This window comes from Mastigoproctus giganteus, chromosome 11 (assembly GCF_048544385.1).
Source record: "Mastigoproctus giganteus isolate SK-2022 chromosome 11, ASM4854438v1, whole genome shotgun sequence".
Taxonomy (NCBI): Eukaryota; Metazoa; Arthropoda; class Arachnida; order Uropygi; family Thelyphonidae; genus Mastigoproctus; species Mastigoproctus giganteus.
Genome location: NC_143585.1, coordinates 70,320,523 through 70,345,749, shown reverse-complemented (window position 1 = coordinate 70,345,749; position 25,227 = coordinate 70,320,523). Strand labels below are relative to the sequence as shown.

At 35.5% G+C, this 25,227-nt stretch overlaps 1 protein-coding gene across 1 annotated transcript in view; it reads left to right on the top strand.

Annotated features, from left to right (window-relative positions):
• Window positions 1-25,227, top strand: part of LOC150078108 (beta-hexosaminidase subunit alpha-like) — a 165,183-nt gene that overhangs the window by 75,180 nt on the left and 64,776 nt on the right. Inside the window, exons 7-8 of the mRNA XM_090385061.1 lie at window positions 9,714-9,815; window positions 14,045-14,153. Coding sequence (XP_090241187.1) covers window positions 9,714-9,815; window positions 14,045-14,153 — 211 coding nt within the window. The remainder of the gene's footprint in view (window positions 1-9,713; window positions 9,816-14,044; window positions 14,154-25,227) is intronic.

Sequence of the window (25,227 nt, the reverse complement as noted above, 5' to 3'; positions counted from 1 at the left end):
AGTTTGTTTGGCTTCGAGGAAGAAGCAACAATTGTTTCTTATGTACCCAAGAAATCAAAGAATGTCATCTTGATTTCCTCCTTGCATTTTTATGATGCCATTGACCGTAAAACAGGTGATCAGCTGAAACCAGAAATTGTAACATTTTATAATGCAACCAAGTCTGGAGTAGATACTGTGGATCAGATGTGTGTGACTTACAGTGTGACGAGAGCTTGTTGTCATTGGCCAATGGTGATATTCTATGCCATACCAAACCTTTAGTGGAATCAATGCACACGTGATCTGCATGGGAAATGAGAAAGAAGTAAAGAGCCGCAGACTCTTCCTCAAGCAACTTTCTGAGGAACTTCATCGGAGGAGCCAGGTCCCTCGAGGTGTAACTTCCCTTCAACTAAAGTTACAGAGTACTGAGCCTTTTACAAGCGCAGAATGGGAGAGCATCTGCATACGGTGCACTAATTGTTGGCAAGCAAAGGGAACCAGACTGACAAGGTATTCTTGCATAAATTGTAAGCAGTACCTCTGCTTAGAGCATGCAGAAATGATTTGTGCATCATGCTCTAAAAATGCAATGTTCAATGAACAAGACAAAAAATAATTTTTTATATAAAAATATTTTATATAAAAAAAAGTATGTAAAAATAAATTTCTTAACGAATAAACGTTTGAAACTCTTGTATATGTTATTTATGAATAAACTAGATTTTTAAACATAGTCTTTAATTTTGTATCTGATTTTTAAACATAGTCTTTAGTATGCATCTGAGAGATACATTGCAACCAACTATGTTCGTTTTGCTGGTGCATCCAGTAAAGGGTTAATCTAACTGCCTTCTTTTGAATGGAATCTAGAAGCCTGAGAGAGAGAGAGGTTTTGGCGGCACTGCCCCATATGTGGAAACAATACTCCATGGTAGGGCAGATTTGCGATTTGTAGAGTGAACAGCTGTTTGGAAGAAAAGTAATGCTGAGAGTGAAAAAGAAAACTCAGTATTTTAGATACAGAGGAAGCAATATTTGTAATGTGTTTATGCCAAGAGAGATTCGAAGTCAGGGTAATCCTCAGTAGAGATATATGATCTTGCCTAGAAATTGGAATGGAATGTCATTGAAGATAGCAAAGGTGATATTTCAAGTCAAGCCATGTGAAAAACTGATTTTGTTGGCAAGCATCTCTTCTATGACATTCTATGGCAAGATTTTGTTAATAAATAGGCAAGCATCTTTTCTCTGACATACTAAGATTATTTGTTTCTAGAAGGTAGTTATTCACTGTGAATGAAGATTCACTAATTAAGTGTTAACCCTTTCCAAAGTGAGTTTTTAAAAAATGAGCAAGGGAGGGATGAGTTTTTCATTAGCAGTTGGCTTGTGGAGCAAGTTTCTTCATGAAATTTTGAAAATTCATAAAAATGAAAGATTTGTTCATAAGTTGTTTTAAATATTAATTTGTTCTTATTTTGACTTGATCGCCCACTATTACAGTTAAATTATTTTAAAAATTAAATCATAATTTAAAAAAATCACAAAAAAATACAAAAATTAAAAAACTTGGCATCACTTTCTTTTTGATGTAGTATTATCTTCTGCACATTTATTAGCATTAGCATTTATTAGTAGAGGCAAAGGATACAAGAAAGCAAGCTTATGCAGCATCAGTAAAAAAAAAACGCTCCCATTTCACACCTCCATTCTTTCCAAATACCTGTCCAGCTCAGCCTTAATAGAGGTGCTACTGTAGAAAGCACGAATTAAGAGCTAAAAGGATTAACATTCCATAATTTAGCATTGGCATTAGCAAGGGCACATGATGCAAGAAAGCAAGCCTAAATAGCATCAGCCAAAAAACAAAACAAAACAAAATGCACAGACCCATCTCATTTCACCCATCCACTTGCTCCAAATGTTTGTCCAGTTTTGCCTTGAATCTATTTGAGCTATCAACTTCTACACTGTCAGATGGAAGTTTGTTCCAGCAATCAACCACCCACTGGCTAAAGGCAAACTTCCGCACATCTATCCTACAACCGTCTTTCCTCAATTTGAATTTATGCCCTCTCAGGCGATTATTCTGAGCAAGAGGAAGAATCCCATCAGCATCGAGCATGCTCAAACCATTCAAGGCTTTATACACCTCAATCAGATCACCTAGCAGGTGCCTAGTCTCCAGACACTGTAATTTGCAAAACTTAAGCCTTTCTTCGTAAGAGCATCCCTTTGTTCCATTTACTAATCTTGTTGCCCTTATCTGTACTTGTTCCAACAGCTCTACATCCTTCTTAAAATGAGGCCTCCAGGCCTGTATACAATACTTAAGGTGTGGCCTGACCATTGCCTTATACAAGGGGATAATCACCTCCTTATCCCTGCTAGAAAAATTCCTGTATATCATTGACAAGACACCATGCACTGCTCAGAAAACTTCATATCTGCCTGCACAATTACTCCCAAGTCTTTTTCATTCTCTACCACTGTCAGTGTAGTATCACAGAGTTGATATGTTACGCTGGGGTTACTGCTTCCCATATGTAGTACTTTACATTTGTCATTGTTATGTTTCATTTAATCCAGTTTCATCAACATCTGTATCTGAATTCCAGAAAATTTTGGCTATTGTAAGCCAAAATCAGACAACAATTGCAACAGGCATGATCTCCTCCTCTAATTTTGAAATCTGTTTTCATGCAGTGATCTATTACAGGCCATGTCTGTGATTATTTAGAAACACAGATAAGACATGGCCACACTTATTTGCTGATCTGTAATGTAATTTGAAGCATTATTTAAAATGACCTTGAAATATAACTTGAACGTTCCAACTATCCTCATTCTATCATTATTTTCGTCTTTATTTAATTACTCTTTTATCTCTTCCTCATCCTCAATTTAATACCTTGCCCTATACCATGTGCTTGTTCTAAATTAAATTTTAATTCATCTAATTTCCATAATATTCCAACGCTATTTTTTTTTTTTTCTTTCCAAATTTACTTAAAACCTACATAAATTTCAAAACCCTTTTTTTTCTAATTTGAAAACGCTTATTTATATTTTATTTTAGCTTTATCCTTATTTTTATCTTAATTTTTACATCATTGACACCGTGTTGGGACTATCTTGTCTGGCACATTTTGGCTTCATCTCCCCTTGTGTTCTTAAACACCAATTCCAAATCTGTCTTGTCCATACTGTAAGAGAATGTGCTAATTTTATTCTTTTTGCTTTATTTCCCTTCTCTTCCACTGTTATTATGGACAAGTATAGAAATGCAGTTCCTGATACATGGTCAGGTGCAGTCCCCTGATGAAATACCTGACCATGTATCAATATTTACTTTAGCTTGCATCAGATTTTTGCTATCCCTGTATTCGACTTTTAACTAAATTTGCTCACCCATATCTGATGACAGCTATCCCCTTTTTTTTTTTATTTGTTTAATCATTTTACTTTGCAGTTCTCTCATCTCTAATTGGCTTTGCAAATTCAGCTTATAATTCTCTTAATTCATCATAACTTATGGGATATTCACATTCCTTCTCACAAACCTACAATACTTCTTTTTTCTGCACTTTGTATATTTTTCACTTCCATCTACGCAAACTTTATCAGACTTTTCAAATCTCACACACACCACACACACACACACACACACACACAGGGTGTTTCAAAAATGATGGTCAATAATTTAAAGGTGAAAAGTACAAACTAAAATAAGCAAAAAAAAAAAAAAAAAAAAAAAGTTCCAGTGAACATCGTACTACAAATGAACCGTTCTCAAGATAATGCATATTTTCTGTTAAGATTTGCCACTGACTATGGGAGCACTAGTTTAGCGAAAAGCTGTTAATCCTTTGCCAATGGTGGTTTTATTAAACATAAGATAATACATTTTTAATTTTTGGTTTCAACATCACATTATTTTACAGATGTTACATGTTATAGGATGTTACAAAAGGTGTTCAAAATGCCCCGGGAAAGATGTTGAAAGGTGTTCAAAAAGCATGTTCCCCGGGAAACGGGGAACATGCTTTGTAAAAAAGATAGGTGGAACAGGACCAGGGTATGTCTGCCAGGGGCAAAGGTTGATGACGTTGTAGAGCGAATATCATCTTTTAAGGGCACAAAAGGTGATATAGTTGTACACGTTGGCACTAATAATATTAAGAGTAGGAGACCGGCAGAATTACTTAACAAGTACAGGTCACTATTGAACAAAAGCCGAGAATTAGGGTTGAATTTGAAAGTGTCTGCAATTCTGCCCAGACACGATAGGAGGGAGTATATGATGAGAGCCTTGTCGATCAATTCGGCCCTGGAAAGATTGTGCAAGGCTCAAGGGGTAGAATTTTTTTCAGCCTGGACTGTACTTGTTAACAGGAGAGATTGCTTCTACAGGGATGGGATACACTTAAATAGAAAGGGTGCAAGAATATTTGCTGATGCTATCGAGGCAGTGTTAGGTGGGTCGGAAAACTGCTAGCTTGGGGGGAGACAAAGACCAATAGATTGACAGTAGCCACTGGCAGAGGTGAAAGAGATTCTTGCACTGCTTCTATTAGAATGAGCAGAAGCCTGAAAAACAAGATGCATGGTGTTTCAGAGACTGCTAGGAGCCATTGCGGTACAAGTAAACACATGGGTTGTGTTAGGGTAGCTAAGAATAGAAACAGGTGCAGGTATACTTGCGTGTACACCAATGCTAGGAGTTTAGTAAATAAATTTGATGAATTTGAGGTATTGCTCAAAACATCAAAGGCAGATATTGTTGGGATATCAGAGACGTGGTGTCACACAGATATAAGGGATGCAGAACTGCAATTTGGGGAGTACAACGTCTACAGAAAGGATAGACAGGATAGGAAGGGGGGAGGGGTTATGCTATTAGTTAAGAAACACATAAAAACCAAGGAAGTGAAGCTAGTCAACATCACTGGACAGTGCAGTGTTGAGTCAGTTTGGTGTGACATAAGCATTGGGAGATCAAAATTGAGAGTAGGAGTGTGCTATAGGCCTAATGACTCTGATGAGTATAATAAGGAACTGTACAGGGAAATAGAGTGGGCCAGTAAATCAGAGAGTCTTATAATGGGAGATTTTAATTTCCCAGATAATGACTGGAATTTGGGGGCTGGTTACTCACACACTAGCAGGGCTTTTGTGGATTTATTGGATGATTGTTTTCTACATCAGCATGTTCGGAAGGCAACTAGAGGGAGTAATACTCTTGATTTGATTATCAGCAGTGATTCTTCATGCATTAAGAATCTGCAGATAAATGAACCACTAGGTGGCAGTGATCACAGTGTGCTTAAGTGGGATTTACTCAAAGAGGTAACTACCATTAGGGGTAAAGGGAAGGGTTATTGCTTCTGTAAAGGCGACTACGATGGACTGAGACAGTATTTAAATTCTATACAGTGGGACCAACTGATGATGTTACCAACAGCAAATTCAAAATGGGAAGCATTCAAAGAACTTATCTTGGAAGCTACTAGGCTTTACATACCAACTAAGAAATATTGTTCAAGGTTTAGGCCAAAATGGATGTCAGATGAACTAATGAGGCATATGGCAGAGAAGAAAAATGCATGGGATACTTACAAATTAACACATGACACAGAAGCCTATGATAGATACAAGTTGATATGCAACCAAGTTACAAAGGAGGTTAGGCAGGCGAAGGCAGATTACGAGAAATCCTTGGCAAGGGATGCAAAGAAAAACAGCAAAGAGTTCTTTACTTATGTAAACTCTAGAAGGAAGGGGATGAATCAGATTGGTCCACTTGATATTGATGGGTCAACTGTTGATGATCCTGCTCAGGTAGCTAACAAACTAAATGAATATTTTGCATTGACATTCACACATGAGGAGTTATTCAGCAAGGGGAATCCCAGAGGTGTATTCAACTCTAGCAGTAAGCTACAGAATCTTGAAATAACTGGGAGTAAAGTGGAGGAGAAACTGTTGAAGATAAACACAAGAAAGGCACCCGGGGTGGATGGGATCTATCCAGTTATATTAAAGGAGGCAGCAAAGGAAGTAAGCAAACTCTTAGCCATAATTATGAGAGCTTCCGTGGACTCAGGGGAGGTACCCATAGACTGGAAATGTGCAAATGTGATCCCAATTCACAAAGGAGGATCAAAGGCTGACACAAGTAATTATAGACCTGTGAGCTTAACTTCTGTTCCAGGAAAATTAATGGAGGCACTGGTTAAAGAAGCACTGCAGGATCATTTAGACAAGACTTCAGTTATAGCTCAGACACAGCATGGTTTTGTTAAGGGGAAGTCTTGCCTGACCAACTTGATTGGATACTATGATGCAGTCACAAAAGAACTGGATGCAGGGAATAACTTTGATATTATATACTTGGATCTTAGAAAGGCTTTTGATACTGTTGCACATGGAAGACTGCTACACAAATTGGAGCAGAGTGATATTGGAGGCAAATTGCTGCTATGGATAAAGGGGTGGTTGAGGGGGAGAAGACAGAGAGTGGTAATCAATGGACACTGCTCATTGTGGACTAATGTTATTAGTGGAGTCCCTCAGGGCTCAATGTTGGGTCCATTATTGTTTTCTGTATTTATAAATGATATTGATGATGGTATATCAAGCTTAATGTCCAAGTTTGCAGACGATACAAAGGTTGGCAGGGTTGTCAAGGACACTACTGACACTATGCTGCTGCAACAGGATCTGGAAAGGTTGAGCAGATGGGCTGAGAGGTGGCAAATGAAGTTTAACATTGACAAATGTAAAGTACTACACATGGGAAACAGCAACCCCAGAGCAACGTATCAACTCTGTGGTACTACACTGACAGTGGTAGAGAATGAAAGGGACTTGGGGGTGGTTGTGCAGGCAGATATGAAGTTCTCTGAGCAGTGCAGACGGGCTGCAAGAGTAGCTCATGGAGTATTGTCAATGATATACAGGAATTTTTCCAGCAGGGATAAGGAGGTGATTATTCCATTGTATAAGGCAATGGTCAGGCCACACTTAGAGTACTGTATACAGGTCTGGAGGCCTCATTTCAAGAAGGATGTAGAGCTGCTGGAACGAGTACAGAGAAGGGCAACAAGATTAGTGAATGGAACAAAGGGGTGCTCTTATGAAGAAAGGCTTAAGTTTTGCAAATTACAGTGTCTGGAGACTAGGCACCAGCGAGGTGATCTGATAGAGGTGTATAAAGCCTTGAATGGTTTAAGCATGCTCAATGCTGATGGGATTCTTCCTCTAGCTCAGAAAAATCACCTGAGAGGGCATAAATTCAAATTGAGGAAAGACAGATGTAGGATAGATGCGCGGAAATTTGCCTTGGTGGTTGGTGGAACAGACTTCCATCCCTTGTGGTGGAGGTTGATAGCCTAAATAAGTTTAAGGCTCAGCTGGACAGGTATTTTGAACGAACAGAGGGGTGAAGTCGAAGTGGGTTTTTTTTTTTTTTTTGGCTGATGCTGCATAAGCTTGCTTTCTTGCATCAAATGCCTCTACTAATGCTATAGTGCCATTCATAATGCTAATGCTGTCCTTGCATCCATACCCAGCTTTGTAGTCTTCTCTGCATTGAGTTGTGAATCTTCTCAGGCATTCCTCGGTCATTTCTGATTTGCTGAAAGGCTCCTTCAACCCAACGCTGCAATTCCTCAGCTGTGTTGATGTCAGAAGTGTATACACCAAGCTTTACACCAAACATGACCCCAGATACAAAAATCCATAGGATTTAAATCTAGTGATCTGGGAGGCCACATTACAGGCCCACCTCTACCTATCCACTGTTGACCATACCTTCTAGTTAGATACAGAGTCAACTCGAGCAGAATAAACCACATGTTCTGGCATTGCTGAAGTGGAACATTATCATCATCAAGGAGGTCTGGAAAAACATTCTGTGGGAAAAACATTCTGCCAAATAGGCTAACTCCTGTTAGTCTATTTGGCAGAAAGTATGGTCCAATTAGACGGTCTCCTAGTAGTCTTGCCCAGACATTCAACGAGAAACGTTGCTGATGTTGTGACTCGTGAATTGCATTAGGATTTTCATCAGACCAAACGTGACAGTTATGAAAATTAAAAATACCACACGAGTAAGCTCAGCTTAGTCAGTGAACAAAATGTTGTTTAAAAATTAATTGGGGATTCAGGACACACTGTTGTTGCATCCACTGGCAGAAATTCACTCTGGGAGGGTAGTCTGTATTGCTGAGACCTTGTACATGCTGGATATGGTAGGGGTACAGTAATTTGCAATGTAAAATTTGCCACATACTGCTATGACTCAGTACACACTCTTGCAGAGCAGCCCTCCTTGTTGAAATTCCTGGATTTTGTTCTATTCTTTCTAACACCCTTTCCTCAACGTCAGGTGTTATGCTTCTGGGCCTACCTGCTCGTACTCCATGTGCAAATCGCCCATGTTCTCTAAGGTGTTGATGTACCCTGATGAATGTGTGCCTGTTGGGCTGCCTTTGGCAGGGAAATGCTTCTTGGTACAAACGTGTAGCCTCGAGTGCACTGCCGTTGGCTTTACTATACATGAAGTGCAAGTCCGCATACTCTTTTTTGCTTTAACCTCTTTCCATGTTGACTATCCTTTGACAAGTACTGGTGTGCCTGCTATGTCTCAGAGCATTAAGAGAGGGGAAAGGGAGAGAATGAGCATAACCTAACCTAACCGAACATAACCTAACCTAAACAAATAAGTCAGTGGTGGATCCCAACTCTGTACAGTTCACCTTGTCGGTGGTGGATCCTAACTCTGTACAGTTCACCTTGTCGGTGGTGGATCCCAACTAGAAATGTGCAATATCTCGAAAATGATTTGCTTAAGGACCCATGTTTACTAGGCTTTTTTTGCATATTGCTGTACAGTTCACCTTTAAGTTATTGACCACTTTTGAAACACCCTGTATATACTTATATATATATATATATATAGTCTATAAAATGGGGAAGTAGTCTAGTGCAGTCAAAGGCAGCAAATGCTAAACCTATTCAGAGCATGGACAATAAAATGGAGAGAGAGATGGAATGATAGGCCGGGATTGCAAGCAAAATAGCAGCAACATGTCTTCATTTATGTAAACCACAAGCCAGAGGGTAAAAAGAACAAACATAAATAAAAATGAGAATAAAATTTTGTTATTGAAATAAATGGAAAATAAAATTTTTTTTACAAGGATTAAAAGGGTGATTTTCAAAAAATGGCTTGTGAGCTTTATAGTTGACACTATGAAGATGAGAGAAATTTAAAACTGGACTCAACAACAGAAATTTCTGTTTTTTCATCTCAGGATATCTTACAGATATCCTGAGATGAAAGTAAGACATCTCTAGAAATCTGTAAGATATCTAGAGAGCCTTTTGTCTCTTCTTGACTCATTAAATTGGTTTGCACCTTTCCTCACTTTTTTTTCCCCTTCCATATCTGAATGTGTAATTTTCTTCTACCTCACTTTGTTGTTCATGTAAATATATTACTACCATGAAATATTTGAGAAAAAGAGTTATAATTATAACTACATGATTGTTATTCATATTGTACTTTGTATTCATTTACTGTATCTTCTTTACCACTATAAGTGATATAATGTGTTATTTAATAAATAAGTTTTGAAACCAATGTGATGTATTTGTAACAGTTAATCATGTTATATAAAATTATATTTATAATGTTATTAACCTTTAGCTTGTCTTATTAGGAAGCAATGGCTCAAAGCAAAATGAATGTGTTTCATTGGCATATTGTAGATGATCAGTCTTTTCCATTTATAAGTAGCAAGTTTCCAAATATGAGCTTAAAGGTACTTTTTTTTTTTCTTCTTCTTTTTTTTTTTTTTTTTAGTATTATTGCCTTTTTTGCTGTAACTAATATAATTTCATTATATTGCTAAAAGAAAACTGACTGACTGTTAACTTCGGTGTAGTTTGGCATACTTACTAGACCAGTGCAAGTTGATATGTAAAATAGACGGGATAAAAATATTTAGGATAATAGGATAAATTAAGAAAGTTGCAGTATTGTGGGTTTATAACAGTATGTCTGAGAAAATGAAAAATAAGTGAGAGGTACAGAGTCCAATGTACAGGGCTATCAAAAAGTCATGAGGGTTTTATTTTTGCAAACAGTTTCCAAAAACTTTAAATATATGAAAATTAACTTATTTTTAAATACACCCTGTGAACATATGGACTTCCATAAAGGCTTACAAATTTTTAGAATTGTACATACAAAATATTAAACATAGAAAAGATGTTTCATTACAGATTAAAATTGTAGCAAGCACTGACCACAGTAGAAATGCAATGTACACATATCAGCTACTTTACAGACAGCCAAACAGCACTTCATTTATTAACGTATTACTGTTCTTTCACAGAATCATGGACATTAGAACTTTATTTCATTTCTTCCTCTCTTGGAGTTGAGGATTGGATTTTCAAAACTAGTTCCTTGAGCATTATCTAGTTTAATCTATAGTCCATCGCAGGTAACTTTTGATGCTCCTTCTACAGAAAGTAGTTCTGTGTAGCTGGGAACTGTGCAAAACTGACATGAAAAAGACAGCACTAAAGTCTGAATTTCATATATATTTTATTTTAAAATGAAATTGTTACAAGAAAAGATTGATTGGATGATTAAGATAAGCCCTGCTTGTCTTCCTTAAATAGTGCAAATTAAAATGGTAAAGGCAAGTGGTAGTGTTTTGTTGAAATAAAAAAGTTTAGAAAAATTGGTGGCCTGTTTCATAGAGATAAAAAGAAAACAGTGGACTCCTACCAGATGTTGCATCCATTTATGAAAGAGCAGCACAGATGTTAGGAATTTTTCAAGCAAGTGTTGCAAAGTATGTAGAAACTTAACAACAGCCATTGATGCCAGGGATTAAAAAAAAAAAAAGTTCAAGCATTACCAGAATGACACTGTTTCTGTAAGGATTTTTTAAAGATATTTGATTTATGACTATGCTAATAATCATAAATGCATCATTAGACAGTTAACTTCAATTGATTAAAGATATGCAGATTGAATTCATTGGTAGCTGAGCATCGTTACACCATGTCTTGAAAGATTTTGTATTTGAATGCAGAGGCACAGTAATCAAAGTTTTAACTGAAAGTGCAGATGTAGTAGTTACCAGAAGAAAAGATCTGTGACAAAAACATGATCTTTCGTCAAATCCTCCTGTAGTTACTTACTTAAATGAAACATCGATATTTATGCAACCAAAACCAAGGAAGGTTGGCAAGTTCAACCTGGGAGCCATTTCAAAGTGCAAGTAGCAGTGACAGCTTATGGTTTAGTGTTCTGCATGCTGGTAATGAAAGTACAGTGGGGTCCCAACATCCAATGGTAATTTGTTCCACAAAACCCATTGTAAGTTGAAACCAATAATACATTGGTTTCCTGTAATTCGTTCCCAAACAGCACATAAAATAGGTATTCTTTACATGTTATCCTTCATTTTTACATTAAATTAGTGTTTTATAAAGATTATTTAATAAATAGTCATAAAACATCTTAAAATAAAAAAATAAATAAATAAAAAAACAATAAATTAGCATTTACCTTAGACTTGAAGTGCAGAGCTGATGAAATCAATGGTGGCATAGTGGTGGTGGGACTATATGAAGTGTCAGGTGTCTTTTCAGTCTTTTGTCTTTTGATGCTACTGGCAAAGAAACTGTCCAAAGTGGACTGTTTTTGACGACTTTTTTGTAGCATCCTGAAGTAAGAAATGACTTAGTCTTCCATTTTGCACATCACGAATTCAATGTTTTCAATGTCAGGGTGTTGTTTTACCACTTCTCTTAAACATTTCCAACAAGAAGTAAGTCTTCAGCTGACACATTTTGGGTATCTTTTTCTTCCTCTTCCTCTCTAGTGTCATTCTCCTTAATTTTCTCCAACTGTTTTAGCTCTTCTGTTGTTAGCTCATGCCCATGAGCATCAATAAGGTCCTCCACATCCTCTTCGCCAACCTCCAGACCCAATAATTTAACAAGGGTGACAATATCATTTGTCAAAGCTCCATCATCTTCAAATCCGTCAATGTTATGGATAATTAAAGGCCAGATGTTTTTCCAGGCTGAATTTAAGCACCTAGTGGAAACATCATTCTAAGAACTTACAATCAGCCTCACACAGTCCAGCATGTTGAATTTCAACCTCCAAAAACCTTTGAGGGTGAGAGAATTTTCACCAGAGGTCACTGCAAAGCAACTTGCTAACGTTTTCGTGGTGTGTAGATTTTCTTGAAGTTTGCAATCACTTGCTGGTTTGGTTGAAGAAGAGGAGTGGTGTTGGGTAGCAAAAATTTGACTTGAACAAAGTCAGATTGTGCCTCAAGAGATTGAAAAAGGTTGAGATCAATGTCTGGTGCATTATCCAGCAGGAGCAGTGCCTTCACAGGAAGCTTATTTTTCTCAAGATAACTCTTCAATGAAGGATAAAAAACTTCAAGCTCCTTTTCATTGAAGACATCCTGTAATCCAGGCCTTCTTGTTACTGCGCCAAAACACTCCCAGCATGCCTTTATCGACCTTTTGTTGTTTAAATACTCTGGGGGTGTGTTAAAGTGATACACAATCAAAGGCTTCAACTTAAAATCTCAAGAGGCATTGGCACCCAACAGGAGAGTGAGCCTATCTTTCATAGGCTAATGTCCAGGTAAACTATCCTCATCCTTAGTGATGTACTGTTGTTCCTGGGCATTCGCTTCCAGAAGAGGTCGGTTTCGTCAGTGTTAAAAACCTGCTGGGGAAGATAACCCTCCTGATGAACAAACTATTGTAATTCAATTTTAAAGGTCTCAGCTGCTTTTTTATCAGCATTGGATGTCTCCCCATCCCTTTCAACACTTTTTTGATATTTGCCCTTTTTTTTTTTTGAAGCGCTTGAACCAGCCTCTGCTGTCTTTAAAGTCTTCAAAGCGTACAGCACTGCCACTGGTTGATGGAGCTTTAAGTTTCAAAACATCATAGATCTGAAACAATCATATGAGTGATGTTCTACACACTATGCGTTGAACAATAACAAAGATGCTAATTGGTTGAGAACAATCATACGAGTGATGTTCCACGTGGTGCATGGAACAACCATACGAGTGATGTTCCATGCACCACATGTCTTAAAATGTCCACCCATGTATCTTTCCAGCTATATCAGAAAGCCATCAGTACCTGCAAATATCATTAGTCCTTAAAATAAAAAATCTTATGGAAGGTATATCGATTCCTGAGAATACTGGCTGTCAGTGTCATTGTAAGTCGAGGCTCCACTGTAGTTTGATTGCTGGTGCAAGTCTGCTATTTAACTTAAAAACAATGATGGTGCAATTACCATGATTCATTGAAAGCTGAGAATTTGCAGCAAATGAACAGGGCTCCAACAACTACTTTTAAAAATATATGATATTAAATTATGGTTGTATCAAAATAATATTTCTTATTCACCAGATATAGCATGATCCATGCATTTGATTCTGAACATTTTTGCTAAAATACACATTTTATTGTTAATAGTAATCAACATAGTTATAAACTCATTTGGTTCTCTATAGCTGTCTTTGAGTATAAATACTTCAGCATCTCTTCTGCTAAGCCAGTGCAAAAGAAAAAGAAATGGCTGTATTCAGAATTTCTTTTCAATCAGAGCTGTTTTATTGCTCATCCATTAATACTATCAATTAAGAATTTTGTTAAGATAGGACTAGACAGCCATGTAGGCTCAAGCCTACATGGCAGTCCAGTCCTCTATTTCAAAAATATAGATATGAATTAATAAAATTTATTTATTAATAAAATCTAGTATATTCTGGAATTGCTGTTTAAGTTAAGGAAAATATAACCCAGAATTACTGGTTTTTATCCGACTTAACTGTGATGTTTTCATCATCTATGGCATCTTTATGGCAAATTAAAATGGGTATTATATCTGTACATGAATGAGTTCAGAATGAAAATGAGTTTTTGTATAAAGATAAAATAATTACCATTCATTAAATTTTTTATATTTTGTTCTTTTTAATAGGGAGCTTTTAATCCACGTACACATGTTTACTCACCTCATGATATAGTTGAAGTAATAGAGTTTGCACGCCTAAGAGGAATTCGGGTTTTATCTGAATATGATACTCCTGGTAAGCTAACATAATGTAATTACAGTATTACAGGTGATTTTGTAATTTTTATTAAGTTGAAAATGAAAGAAATAGTATTTCAATGAATACTGAAATAAAACTTACTCACATGCTACTTTCTTTTTACAAGAATAGATATGTGCTTTTTTCATATTCTGAACCTAGGGTTTATAATGTTAGCAGTATGTTAACTTTTAATTAAAATGGTTAAAGTAAATTTTTATTAAAATAAATTTATAAATAAAAGAAAAGTAAGATGTAATGTCAAAGGGTAAGAGGTATTCTTAATAAACAGAAAATAAAATTAAAATAATTATAAAAGAACCTAATTTGCATGTGTTTATTTTTAAAGAAAATAAATGGATGGGATGGCAATTGCCCTAACTTTTTTTGTCAGCAAAATTTAGAGGTACAAGCCAAAACACTACCCTCCCTATAAATTATTTATGAAAGGCCACTTTCTTTGCAGTCACATTATAAAAGACCAATGAGAGCTGAATACAGAGACAATATGTCATGAACATGAGAACAGATTGATAGATGTTGAACTAACCAGTAGCGCACTTCTGGTCAGTTCAACAGTTAAATTCTTCTGTAAAAACGTTTTGCAAAAAATTTACTGTGTTTTCTACATGCAGTAAAAAAAGAAGTGTTAATGCAGTTCTATGAATTGTGCCATTGAGATGATTTGTGTGCTGATACATTCCAGTGAAGTTACAACTTCAAATATTTAATAGATTTATAACAGAAACTGGATGACTTTATGGCAAATTTGGTAAATTATGGAATTTTGGGAGCCAGCTGACTTTCTGCTGTGAATTCCTTAGACCAGAGCATATTTCCTTACAGTTGAAAGTGCTGGCTGTGAACAGAATTCATAGATAGCAAGTTGACAAATTTAGTTAAAAGCATTAAGGTAAATAATATTTAACTTTAACAAAAATATAGTTGTATTTAGATAACAAGTTTGTCATCCAATAGTGAACAAGTTTTTTTTTTTTTTTTAGTATCAGTGTTCAATGCTGTACAGTGAATTTATGTACGGTGGTCTCCAGTTGGAGAATGGATATGTGCATCAGGAAGCTTAATATGTATTAAACAATCCAAAATCATGCTTTGCATTTTAGGAGTTCATTCATAGCAATGCTGAGTGGGGGGGGGAGAAATAAATATATATATATAAATAATTGTACATACATTTGAATGACATTTAAAATAGTTGGCAACTGAATCTTTCATAATAAAATAAAAAGGTACAGCAAACATTAGGGGCAGCAAAAAGCATATTCCTCTACATGATGCTTGAAATATAACCATAAAAATAAATTAGAATAAGAATTAAAAATAAAAATAATGCCAGCAGCATGGCAAGACAAGAGCGAAAATAGTCAAAATTAAACATAACGATCAAACCAACAGGGAGGGAAGAGGGGGGTAACAAGAGTAAAAAATATTGCAGCAGAAACTCTAAGATAATTTAGAACATCTAAATGTAAGGATAATAAAATAATAATTCATTAAATTTTGAAAGCCAATTAAATAGAAATTTAACGGCACCCCCTCTGACGGACACCAGGTCCAAATTTATGTGAAATATCACTAACAGAGATGTAAACCACTACAATAAAATAAAACAAAAATAAACCAAAAATAGACTGACCGTTACACCCCATCTCAACAGAGGACCACAAGGCCAATAATAGTCAGGGAATCGCTGCATTTCGATCGCTAGACAAATCACTGCAAAGGCGAGTCGATCGAAAGATCAGTCCACCACCCGATTTTATATTGGCTTGACAATTCAGCCCATAATTTACTTAATTCATCATAACCTCTAGGATATTAACATTCTTTCACCTTTCACTAATCTACTACTCCTCTTTTTCTACTTTCCCCAGATCGAACTGCCAATGCAGAGGACTTGAATAGTGGTGGTTCTGATGGAGCAAAAATTAAAAAAATAGAACAGATACGAGCATTCCAATGCAAAGCCACACTACTGACAAAAGTAATCTTAACCAGATTATATTGACGAATAATGAACTATGGATGGCAGCACAGGCGCAGCATTAGCAATTCACCCACTACTGTCATGTGATATAATTATACATATATTTGAATAACGTTTAAAATAGTTGGCAACTGAGTCTTTCATAATAAAAATAAAATAAAAAGGTACAGCAAACATTAGAGGCAGCAAAAAGCATATTCCTCTACATGATGCTTGAAATATAACCATAAAGATAAATTAGAATAAGAATTTAAAAAAAAAAACTTCTATTTAATTGGCTTTCTAAATTTAATGAATTATTTTATTATCCTTACATTTAGATGTTCTAAATTATCTTAGAGTTTCTGCTGCAATATTTTTACTCTTGTTACCCCACTCTTCCCTCCCTGTTGGTTTGATCGTTACTTAATTTTGACTATTTTTGCTCTTGTCTTGCCATGCTGCTGGCATTATTTTTAATTCTTATTCTAATTTATTTTTATGGTTATATATATAATTTGTATTAATATTAAATAAATTAAGTAAGTATAAATGGATGTGAAAGTTACACAAGGTGCCAGTAACTATAAGGGTGAGGAAAGTAGAAAAAGAACAGTAGTAGATTAGTGAAAGGTCAAAGAATTTTATATCCTAGAGGTTATGATGAATTAAGTAAATTAATGGCTGAATCGCCAAGCCAATATAAAGTGGGGGACTTGGAAAGTAAAATTAGTACAACAAAATATTAATAAAATGCAAATAAAAATAAAATGAAAATGTAGCTGTCAGATAAGGGGTGAAACAATTTAGTAAAAGGTCTAATATAGGTAATGCAAAAATGCTTGATGTCAGCAGACATAAATATTAATTTTACTTTACAGTTCCACCATTTTATATTGGCTTGACAATTCAGCCCATAATTTACTTAATTCATCATAACCTCTAGGATATTAACATTCTTTCACCTTTCACTAATCTACTACTCCTCTTTTTCTACTTTCCTCACCCTTATAGTTACTGGCACCTTGTTTAACTTTCACATCCATTGATACTTACTTAATTTAATATTAATACAAATTACATATACTCTTGCATCCTTTAATGCTGCTTTGCGCTTTTTTGGTGCATCTATCATACCTAATTTATTAATCTTGCTCTCACCAAAACCAATTCATTTCATTTACTGTTTACCTCTTTTCTATGTGACTCTTTAAACTTTTCTTTTAAAGAGTTACATTAAAAACCCATTTATATATATATATATATATAGTAGTAAAATTATAAGTTCTATAAGCAAACTAAGCATATGAGAAAATATAGAGAGATTTTTGAAACGTGTCATATGTTAAATGCTCCAAAACGTGCAGGGCAATAATAAAAGAAGCAAAAGAATATATAAATGTGTAGTAATAAACATTAATACAGGGTCTGCAAAGATGGATATGAGGAGTATAGTGCCTGAACTAAAAGGGTGTAAAGGATAGCAGAAAAAAGAAATAAAGTAGTAATGTAATAGGTGAAAGAATGTTAAAATCCTAATATGATTATGAATTAAGATAATTAAAGGCATAATTAACAAGCCAATAGGAAGAAATGGGACTGTGGAAAAAGAAAAAATATAAAATAAATTACAAAGGAATAAATATGATAGTAGGATACTATCATATTTATTCCTTTGTAATTTATTTCTAAATATGATATCGCTATTTTCGTCTTCATTTAACCACTCTTTCTCCCCTTCCCCATCCTCAAGAATTTTTTACCTCACCCTATACCATTTGCTTGTTCACATTATTTTTATTATTATTTTTAACCATATTTTTCCTTCAAATTACATTTGTACTATTAATTGTTACAGTTTGTTTTTCCCCATACCACACTGTAAACACTTTGTATTATTTTGTATTATATTTTTATCCATTTTAAACTTTACACTGCATAGGGACTACCTTGTCTGATAGTATTAAGACAGGGGCTTTACTTTTTATTTTTTCCCCTTTTCTTGTACTATGGACAAGTTTGGAAATGCAGTTCCTGATACATGGTCAGGAGTAGTCCCCTGTTGAAAGCCTGGCCATGTATCAATTTTTCTTTTTAACTGTCTTCAGATGTTGCATGTTTGCCATCCCTATATTTGACTTTCTTTCTAAAATTGCCCACCCATATCTGAATACAGTTATAATTTTATAATTGTAATTTATTTTGTAAACACCTTTGTAATTTATTTATCCCTTTCTAATTTATTTTATATTTTTTTCTTTTTCCACAGTCCCATTTCTTCCTATTGGCTTGTTAATTATGCCTTTAATTATCTTAATTCATAATCGTACTAGGATTTTAACATTCTTTCACCTATTACGTTCCTATATTTCGTTTTTTCTATTATCATTTACCCTTTTAGTTCATGCACTATGTGTACTTATCATATCCATCTTTGCAGACCCTGTATTAATGTTTCTTACTACACATTTATTATATATATATATATATATATATATATATATATATATATATTAAAAAAATAAATAAATACTGAACTTTTTCTTTCTCACTTTTTTTTTCTCATATGCTCTTGTTTTTTTCCTCACATTTTCTCTATCTGGTAATGCTTTGTAAATCTGAGTCAAGTCTAAACAGCAGTACTATAGTCAGAAACAAAACAAAACTAAACATTATTGAAGGGAGCAAAGTCTGCAGTCATAATCAGTTGATGTCTAACAGACAATCCAAAAAGAAATCCACCGATAAAAATCATAGGTAAGCCATGTTTGAAAGCACAAATTAAATTTCATTATCAGTTATATAGTGAAATTTTTAATTTCGGTGCAGCATGAACTTGAAACCACATGAGGGCATCGTTTATAAATCCAATTTGAGAATCACTCAAGCTTCTTTAGTGTACTTTCCAAAAAATGGAAAGTGGACTTATGAGATTACTATGTTTTTGCATGCATCTGCTCCACTTTCCCAATAACTTCTTTGTATATAATCTAATTGTAATTAAATTTACAGTATATGCAAGTGGTTTCTAGCTATCCTGATGGGGGTGTTTTTGTTTCAGTCTGCCATTTTTTGACAAATAAGCAAATTATTGCCCAAATAAGTATCACCAATGTGATTTATAGACAAAATCAAACCAAACTTACTGTATCTGTGAGGGGAACCGTGAAAAGTTTGATGGCAGGGGAGCATTTTTATTTTTGTCTGATCATAATCAGAATGACTGGTCCTTCTGATTACAACCAGTCATAATTTCTCATTAATGATAATTTCATAAGCCCACGTTTCATTTTTGTGGCACCTAACATATCTTGGTTACTGGTGACTATATGATGTCCTTGAGAGGTGATACTAAATTTTATTTAAGACTGAGAATTTAAAGAATTATCTCGGTCTTAAATAAAATATAAATTCAAAGCTCCTACAGTATTTAAACAACTGTCCATTCGACAAGAAATATAAGAATCATGTTTATCATTAAACTTGGATAGAGGATTTGAGATCTTTGTAATTTTTATTTAACTTTATGTAGGAATCAGCTTAGAATGGGTGACTTTTACTGATCCATGATCCTACATGATCATACATGGTAGATGGTGATTATATGAGCATTATAGAAAGGGAGGGGTGGATATCACAGTTGCACAGATCCCCATTCCCAACTTGACTTTTGTTCAAATAAGTAAATTTGTGTTTGATTCACCATTCCTGCCAGGGATGATGAACCAATGTTTGTGTTTGATTCACCATCCCAGCCGGGGATGGTGAACCAATGGCATGTATAGGAAAAGATATCAGGATGAAGCCACCCATAACTGTGGATAGCTGTATCCCTGCATCATGTTTTTGCATGCAAAGTGTGGTCCACGGATCCCTTGGAGGCCCACAAACAGGTCTGTGGGGTGGTTGGTAAGAAGATACAATGCACTCATCACACTAATCTGAGGGGTAAACTTTATTTTCTCTCTCTAGCATTTCAGGAAGTCCAAGATATAAGTAAATATGTGTTGAGTAGACTACATACAGGCAGATATTTTTAATTTTATTTTAAAATTTTCCTGTGCACTTTGAAACTTGAAAGGGTAAATTTTGAAGAATGGTTAGAAATATTTTTATTTGTTGACCACAATGTTTTATTAGCACAACATTGTGGTCAACAATAAAACAAAACAATATTTTTAGTTTTCATGCTGTTATAATCAGTAACCTGTATGTTATTATTTTTCCTACTTTTCTGGGCTCTATGACAACATAGAACCTGTGATGTGCTCGAAGAGAACATCACAGGTGAAGATATAGTTATCATGGGTGACCTCAACACAAAAGACGGAGTGGAGAGACAAGGGCTAGAATACATTATGGGTCCGCATGGTTGGGGACCTGGGAATGATGATGATGGTGACAGGCTGTTGGATTCCTGTTTACGGAACAGAAATACAACAGCCTGTCACCATCACCACCAGGTGGTCATAGGAAACACCTGGTTCAAGAAGAGAAAGAGTCACAAAGTGACAAGATACAGTTAGGATGGTCAAAGGTATCCCTCCTTGACTATATACTCGTAGATAAAGAGCGACACAGAAGACTAGTGGATGTCAAGGTCATTCCTAGTGTCTCCTTGGGTAGTGATCACAGGTTAGTTGTTGGAGTTTTAAGATTCCCTAAATTGAAGAGGATCAAAATAACAAGAGAGAGAAAACTGAAAACTAAGGATGTGAAAGTTGAAAGAAGAGAAAAAAGGGGCAATGTTCACAGAAGAGTTCAGGAAGGTTGTACCTAAGACAGTGGTGAACAGCATGAAATCAGAATGGAAAGCATTCAAAGACTATAGTAGGACTGACAGAGCAGGTTTATGGAAGGACAAGCAATAGAAGGAGGTGGAATGATAGGATGAGAGAGGCTGCGAAATTCAAAAATAATGCATTCAGGACCTATTTTCAGAACAGAAATGATGAGATTAAAGAGATATGTAACCGTGAAGAGAGAGGCTAAGAGGATAGTTAACGAGGAGAGAAGACTGTGGTTGGAAGAATGGAGTGAAACTATGACAAGATATCGATAGTAATAAAAAGACACTGTATGGTATGGTAAGAAATAGAAGAAGAGATGGTGAATAGAGCAAATACTTGATGGATGAGAATGAGAAACTAATAACCAAGGATGAAGAGACAGGAGAAACTAATAACCAAGGATGAAGAGACAGGAGAAACATGGAAGAAGTATTTTTAAAATCTGTTGAACGTGCAGGACAGCCAGCAAAAGGGACAAAGGCAGGTTGATTATAGAAGAGGGGATGGAAGAGAAGATACAGAGAGAGAGAGAGAGAGAGCAGACAGACTTGACGTGTAATGATTTAGTGCAGGCATGGAAATACATCAAGACAGTTAAGTCTGCTGGTATGGATGAGATAAATGGAGAGATGCTGAAGGCTACAGGCAAGGCAGGGATAGCATGGACTGGGATGAGAGCCAAGTGCTGAAGGACTGGAAAGAAGGTTTGATCATCCTGTTGTTCAAGAAGGGGAACAACGAGATGAATAAGCTGTATGAGAGAGTGTTAGAGCGGAAGATAAGAGGAACGATTGAAAATAGGATGGCCGAAGAACAGTATGGCTTTAGGCCTGGCAGATTGACGGTGGATCTAGCATCAGGCAACTGATGGAAAAGTGTTATGAACACAATAAAGAATTATGGATTGCATTTTTGGATATAAAGAAAGCGTTTGATGCCGTAAAGAGAGAAATTGTGGGAGGTTTTGAGAAACTTGGGGATAGAGGAACATCTTGTGGAGAGAATTGAGAATATGTGCACAATACAGTGAGCAAAGTAAGAACAATGATGGGGTTGACAGAGAGCTTCAAAATAACATCAGGTTTGAGGCAAGGAGGCATCTTGTCACCACTACTATTCATAGCTGTCATGAATGATGTGCAATGTAGAATGGTGGAACAACTTGGACAGGACCAGATGAAAGTCATGCTCTTCGCAGATGACCTCTGCATATGGAGAGAGAGCAGGGAAAAAAGTGCAATGGCAAGTTGATATATGGGCTAGTATGGCCAATGAATTTGGACTGGTTTTCAGTCAGGAGAAGAGAGAAGTAATGGTTCTAAAGAGGAGTGGTGAGCCTGACGGATACATTGCAATGGAAGGGAAAGAGCTAAAAATGGTTAACAATTTCTAGTCTCTAGGAAGCACCATTACAAAGATTGGAGTGATAGATGAAGAAATAAGTAGAAGGATACAAGCGAGCGGGAATTTCTATAGGCAGACAAGAGATCTGATCTGGAACAGGAACATACCACTGAAGTGTAAGAAAGCTGTATATCAGGCCTATTACATACCAGTTCTGACATATGCATCTGAAACTTGGACTATGAGGGAAAAGGATGAAAGCAGAATTCAGGGGGCAGAAATGAGATTTGTGCGGAACATAGCCGAAAAGACAAGACGCAACAAAATTAGAAATGATATGATTAGGGAGAGAATTCGGGTTAAAAAACTCCAGGACAGGATTGAAAGGTCCCGTTTGAAATGGTTCGGACATGTAAAGAGAATGAACGAGAAGCGTTTGCCAAGAAGAATGTTTGATTTGCAATTAAGGGACAAAAGACCAAGGGGGAGACCAAGAATGAGATGGCAAGACACGATAAAGACCAATGTCATTAAGAGAGGAGGAAACTGGAGTGAAATCAATGACAGAGAGAAGTACATGGACAGGGCATGGTGGCAAAGCTTCATATGTCAACCCGTGGAATAGCAGAATGATAACAGTGATGGTGATAGGAATGGACAGGATTTTTCCTGGGATTGTTTCTGAGTTTTGTAATCCTGCAAACAGATAAACTTAGAATACACTACTTACCAATATGAAATACTGATGGTTCACGATCTGAGTTGCTTATCAAGTAACAAAACACTGTTATTTAGGGTTGTGAAATCTTAAATATAGGGAAATGCATTCAGTAATTTATATTATTATAGAAGATTTTAATCTACCTAACAAGCTATTTATTTATGTCAAGTTATCAAGCTGTATATTTTACTTTTTGTAATTATTTTCATTTTCTTCTTAGATTGTTGCTAAGCTACATCACTTATTTTTATATATCTAGTCATTATAACCAGATATAATGCATTGCTTTTTTTTTTTAGGGTTTTTTTATCTAGTGTTGAGTTATTTCAATCAGGCATAAGTAGGGGCTTCTCATCTGGGGGCACTTTAGAAACCAAACCCTTTAGAATGTGCAGTTTATGAACATTGTACAGAATGTGTCATTGAGCAGGCCCCCGTTATAACGCGGTTTGCTTTACGCTGATTCGCTATAACACTGTTCTTATATTATAACCCGTATCTGACTATAACGCTGTCTCAGATCACTATAATGCTCTTTTACAGATTGCATTTTTGGCATATTTAACGAAATCGTTTCATTTGATGGAGTCGATAGCTTGAAAATGAATATCAAAACAGCATTAAAACGTTTCCCACGCTCAGTGATATTTTCTTGCACGCTAATTTAATTGCAGTACAGTGACTTGTTACATAGTTCCGAGATCAACATTTTAAAAAATGATCAAGTATATTGCTTGTAATATTTGTGTTATATGCATTTATCCAAAGTGTAGTCATTATTCAGTACAGTATTAGACATCGTGCGTAACGGACAGTGTACTCGAACATTGTATCATAATTAATGCAACCAACGCAGTTACATTTTCGAAGAGTTAATAATGGCGGATAAGAATGAAAAAGCAACAACGTCTGGATGCAGTACCAAGACTATAAATGTAAGAAAAAGACTGAATTTGAAAATTAAATTAGATGTTTTGAAGCAAATCGATTTCAGTCAAAGACAAGCGGATGTGTGCCATAATTTAGGACTTGCAAGTTTAACTGTGAGAACAATTATAAAAAAAAATTAAAGAATTAATTTTAGCAGTGGGAAAGATAGCTGTTCCATTGCAAGCAACTAGGGCTAGGCCGGCTATTAGGATTTTATTGAAGATAATATCCAATGCAGAATTCAGTTAAGTTAAATATTATAAAAAAAAAGAGAGAGAGAGAGAGAGAGAGAGAGAGAGAGAGAGAGAGAGAGAGATTAGCCAGTATGATGATCTGAAGAAAACTCACCTAAAAAAAAAAAAAAAAATGTGGAACCATTTAAAACTAGTAAGGGCTGGTTGAATAGATTTAAAATCCAGGGAGAAGCTGCAAGTGCAGATTAAGGAGCCGAAACTTTCAAAAAAACTTGTTAAAATTATTGAAGAGGGATATGTGTTATACTTCTCAACAAGTTTTTAACATAGATGAAGCAGACTTTTGTGGAAACGAATGCCTAAAAGAAGTTTCATATTGAAAGAAGGAAAAAACATGCCAGGTTTCAAAGCGGCAAAGGATCAGTTGACTTTATTGTTGGGTGACTTTATTGTCGACACATTTTTCTTGATTAAATTCATCAATTAAATTAAATCAATTTAGATCAATTAAATTCATGATTTTAATTGGAATTTTAAGTTTAATTTTGATATGTAAGTAGTTACCACATAATTATATACGTATGTAATGCAGAATATTTTATATGTACAAATATTTGAATATTAAATATTTTGACCGACAATTTTGACCGTGCATCTTTTCACTACCGTTTATTATTGATTAGGAAATATCCTATGGCACCGACCACAACTCACAAATACATATGTTACTTTACTGGAATGCGGCGCTCGCTTAGCATAGATTCACTTAGCGCTCTGTTTTTCCAGAACGAATTATCAGCGTTAAGCGGGGGTCACCTGTGTGTGTGTGTGTGTGTATATATATATATATTAGTGTGTATATATATATATATATATAATATATATATTAGTGTATATATATATATATATATATATGTGTGTGTGTGTGTGTGTGTGTGTATATATACCAGATAGTATGAATCAGAGCTGAAATGCTAAATACGTTCTACGTTGATATTAATATTTGTAAAATGATAAGAGGAGTTTACCTCAATATAGTATGTAGAACACTTCCGTATGATACTCTCCAGAAATTAAAACAAAAAAAATCGAAAAAACTTACATT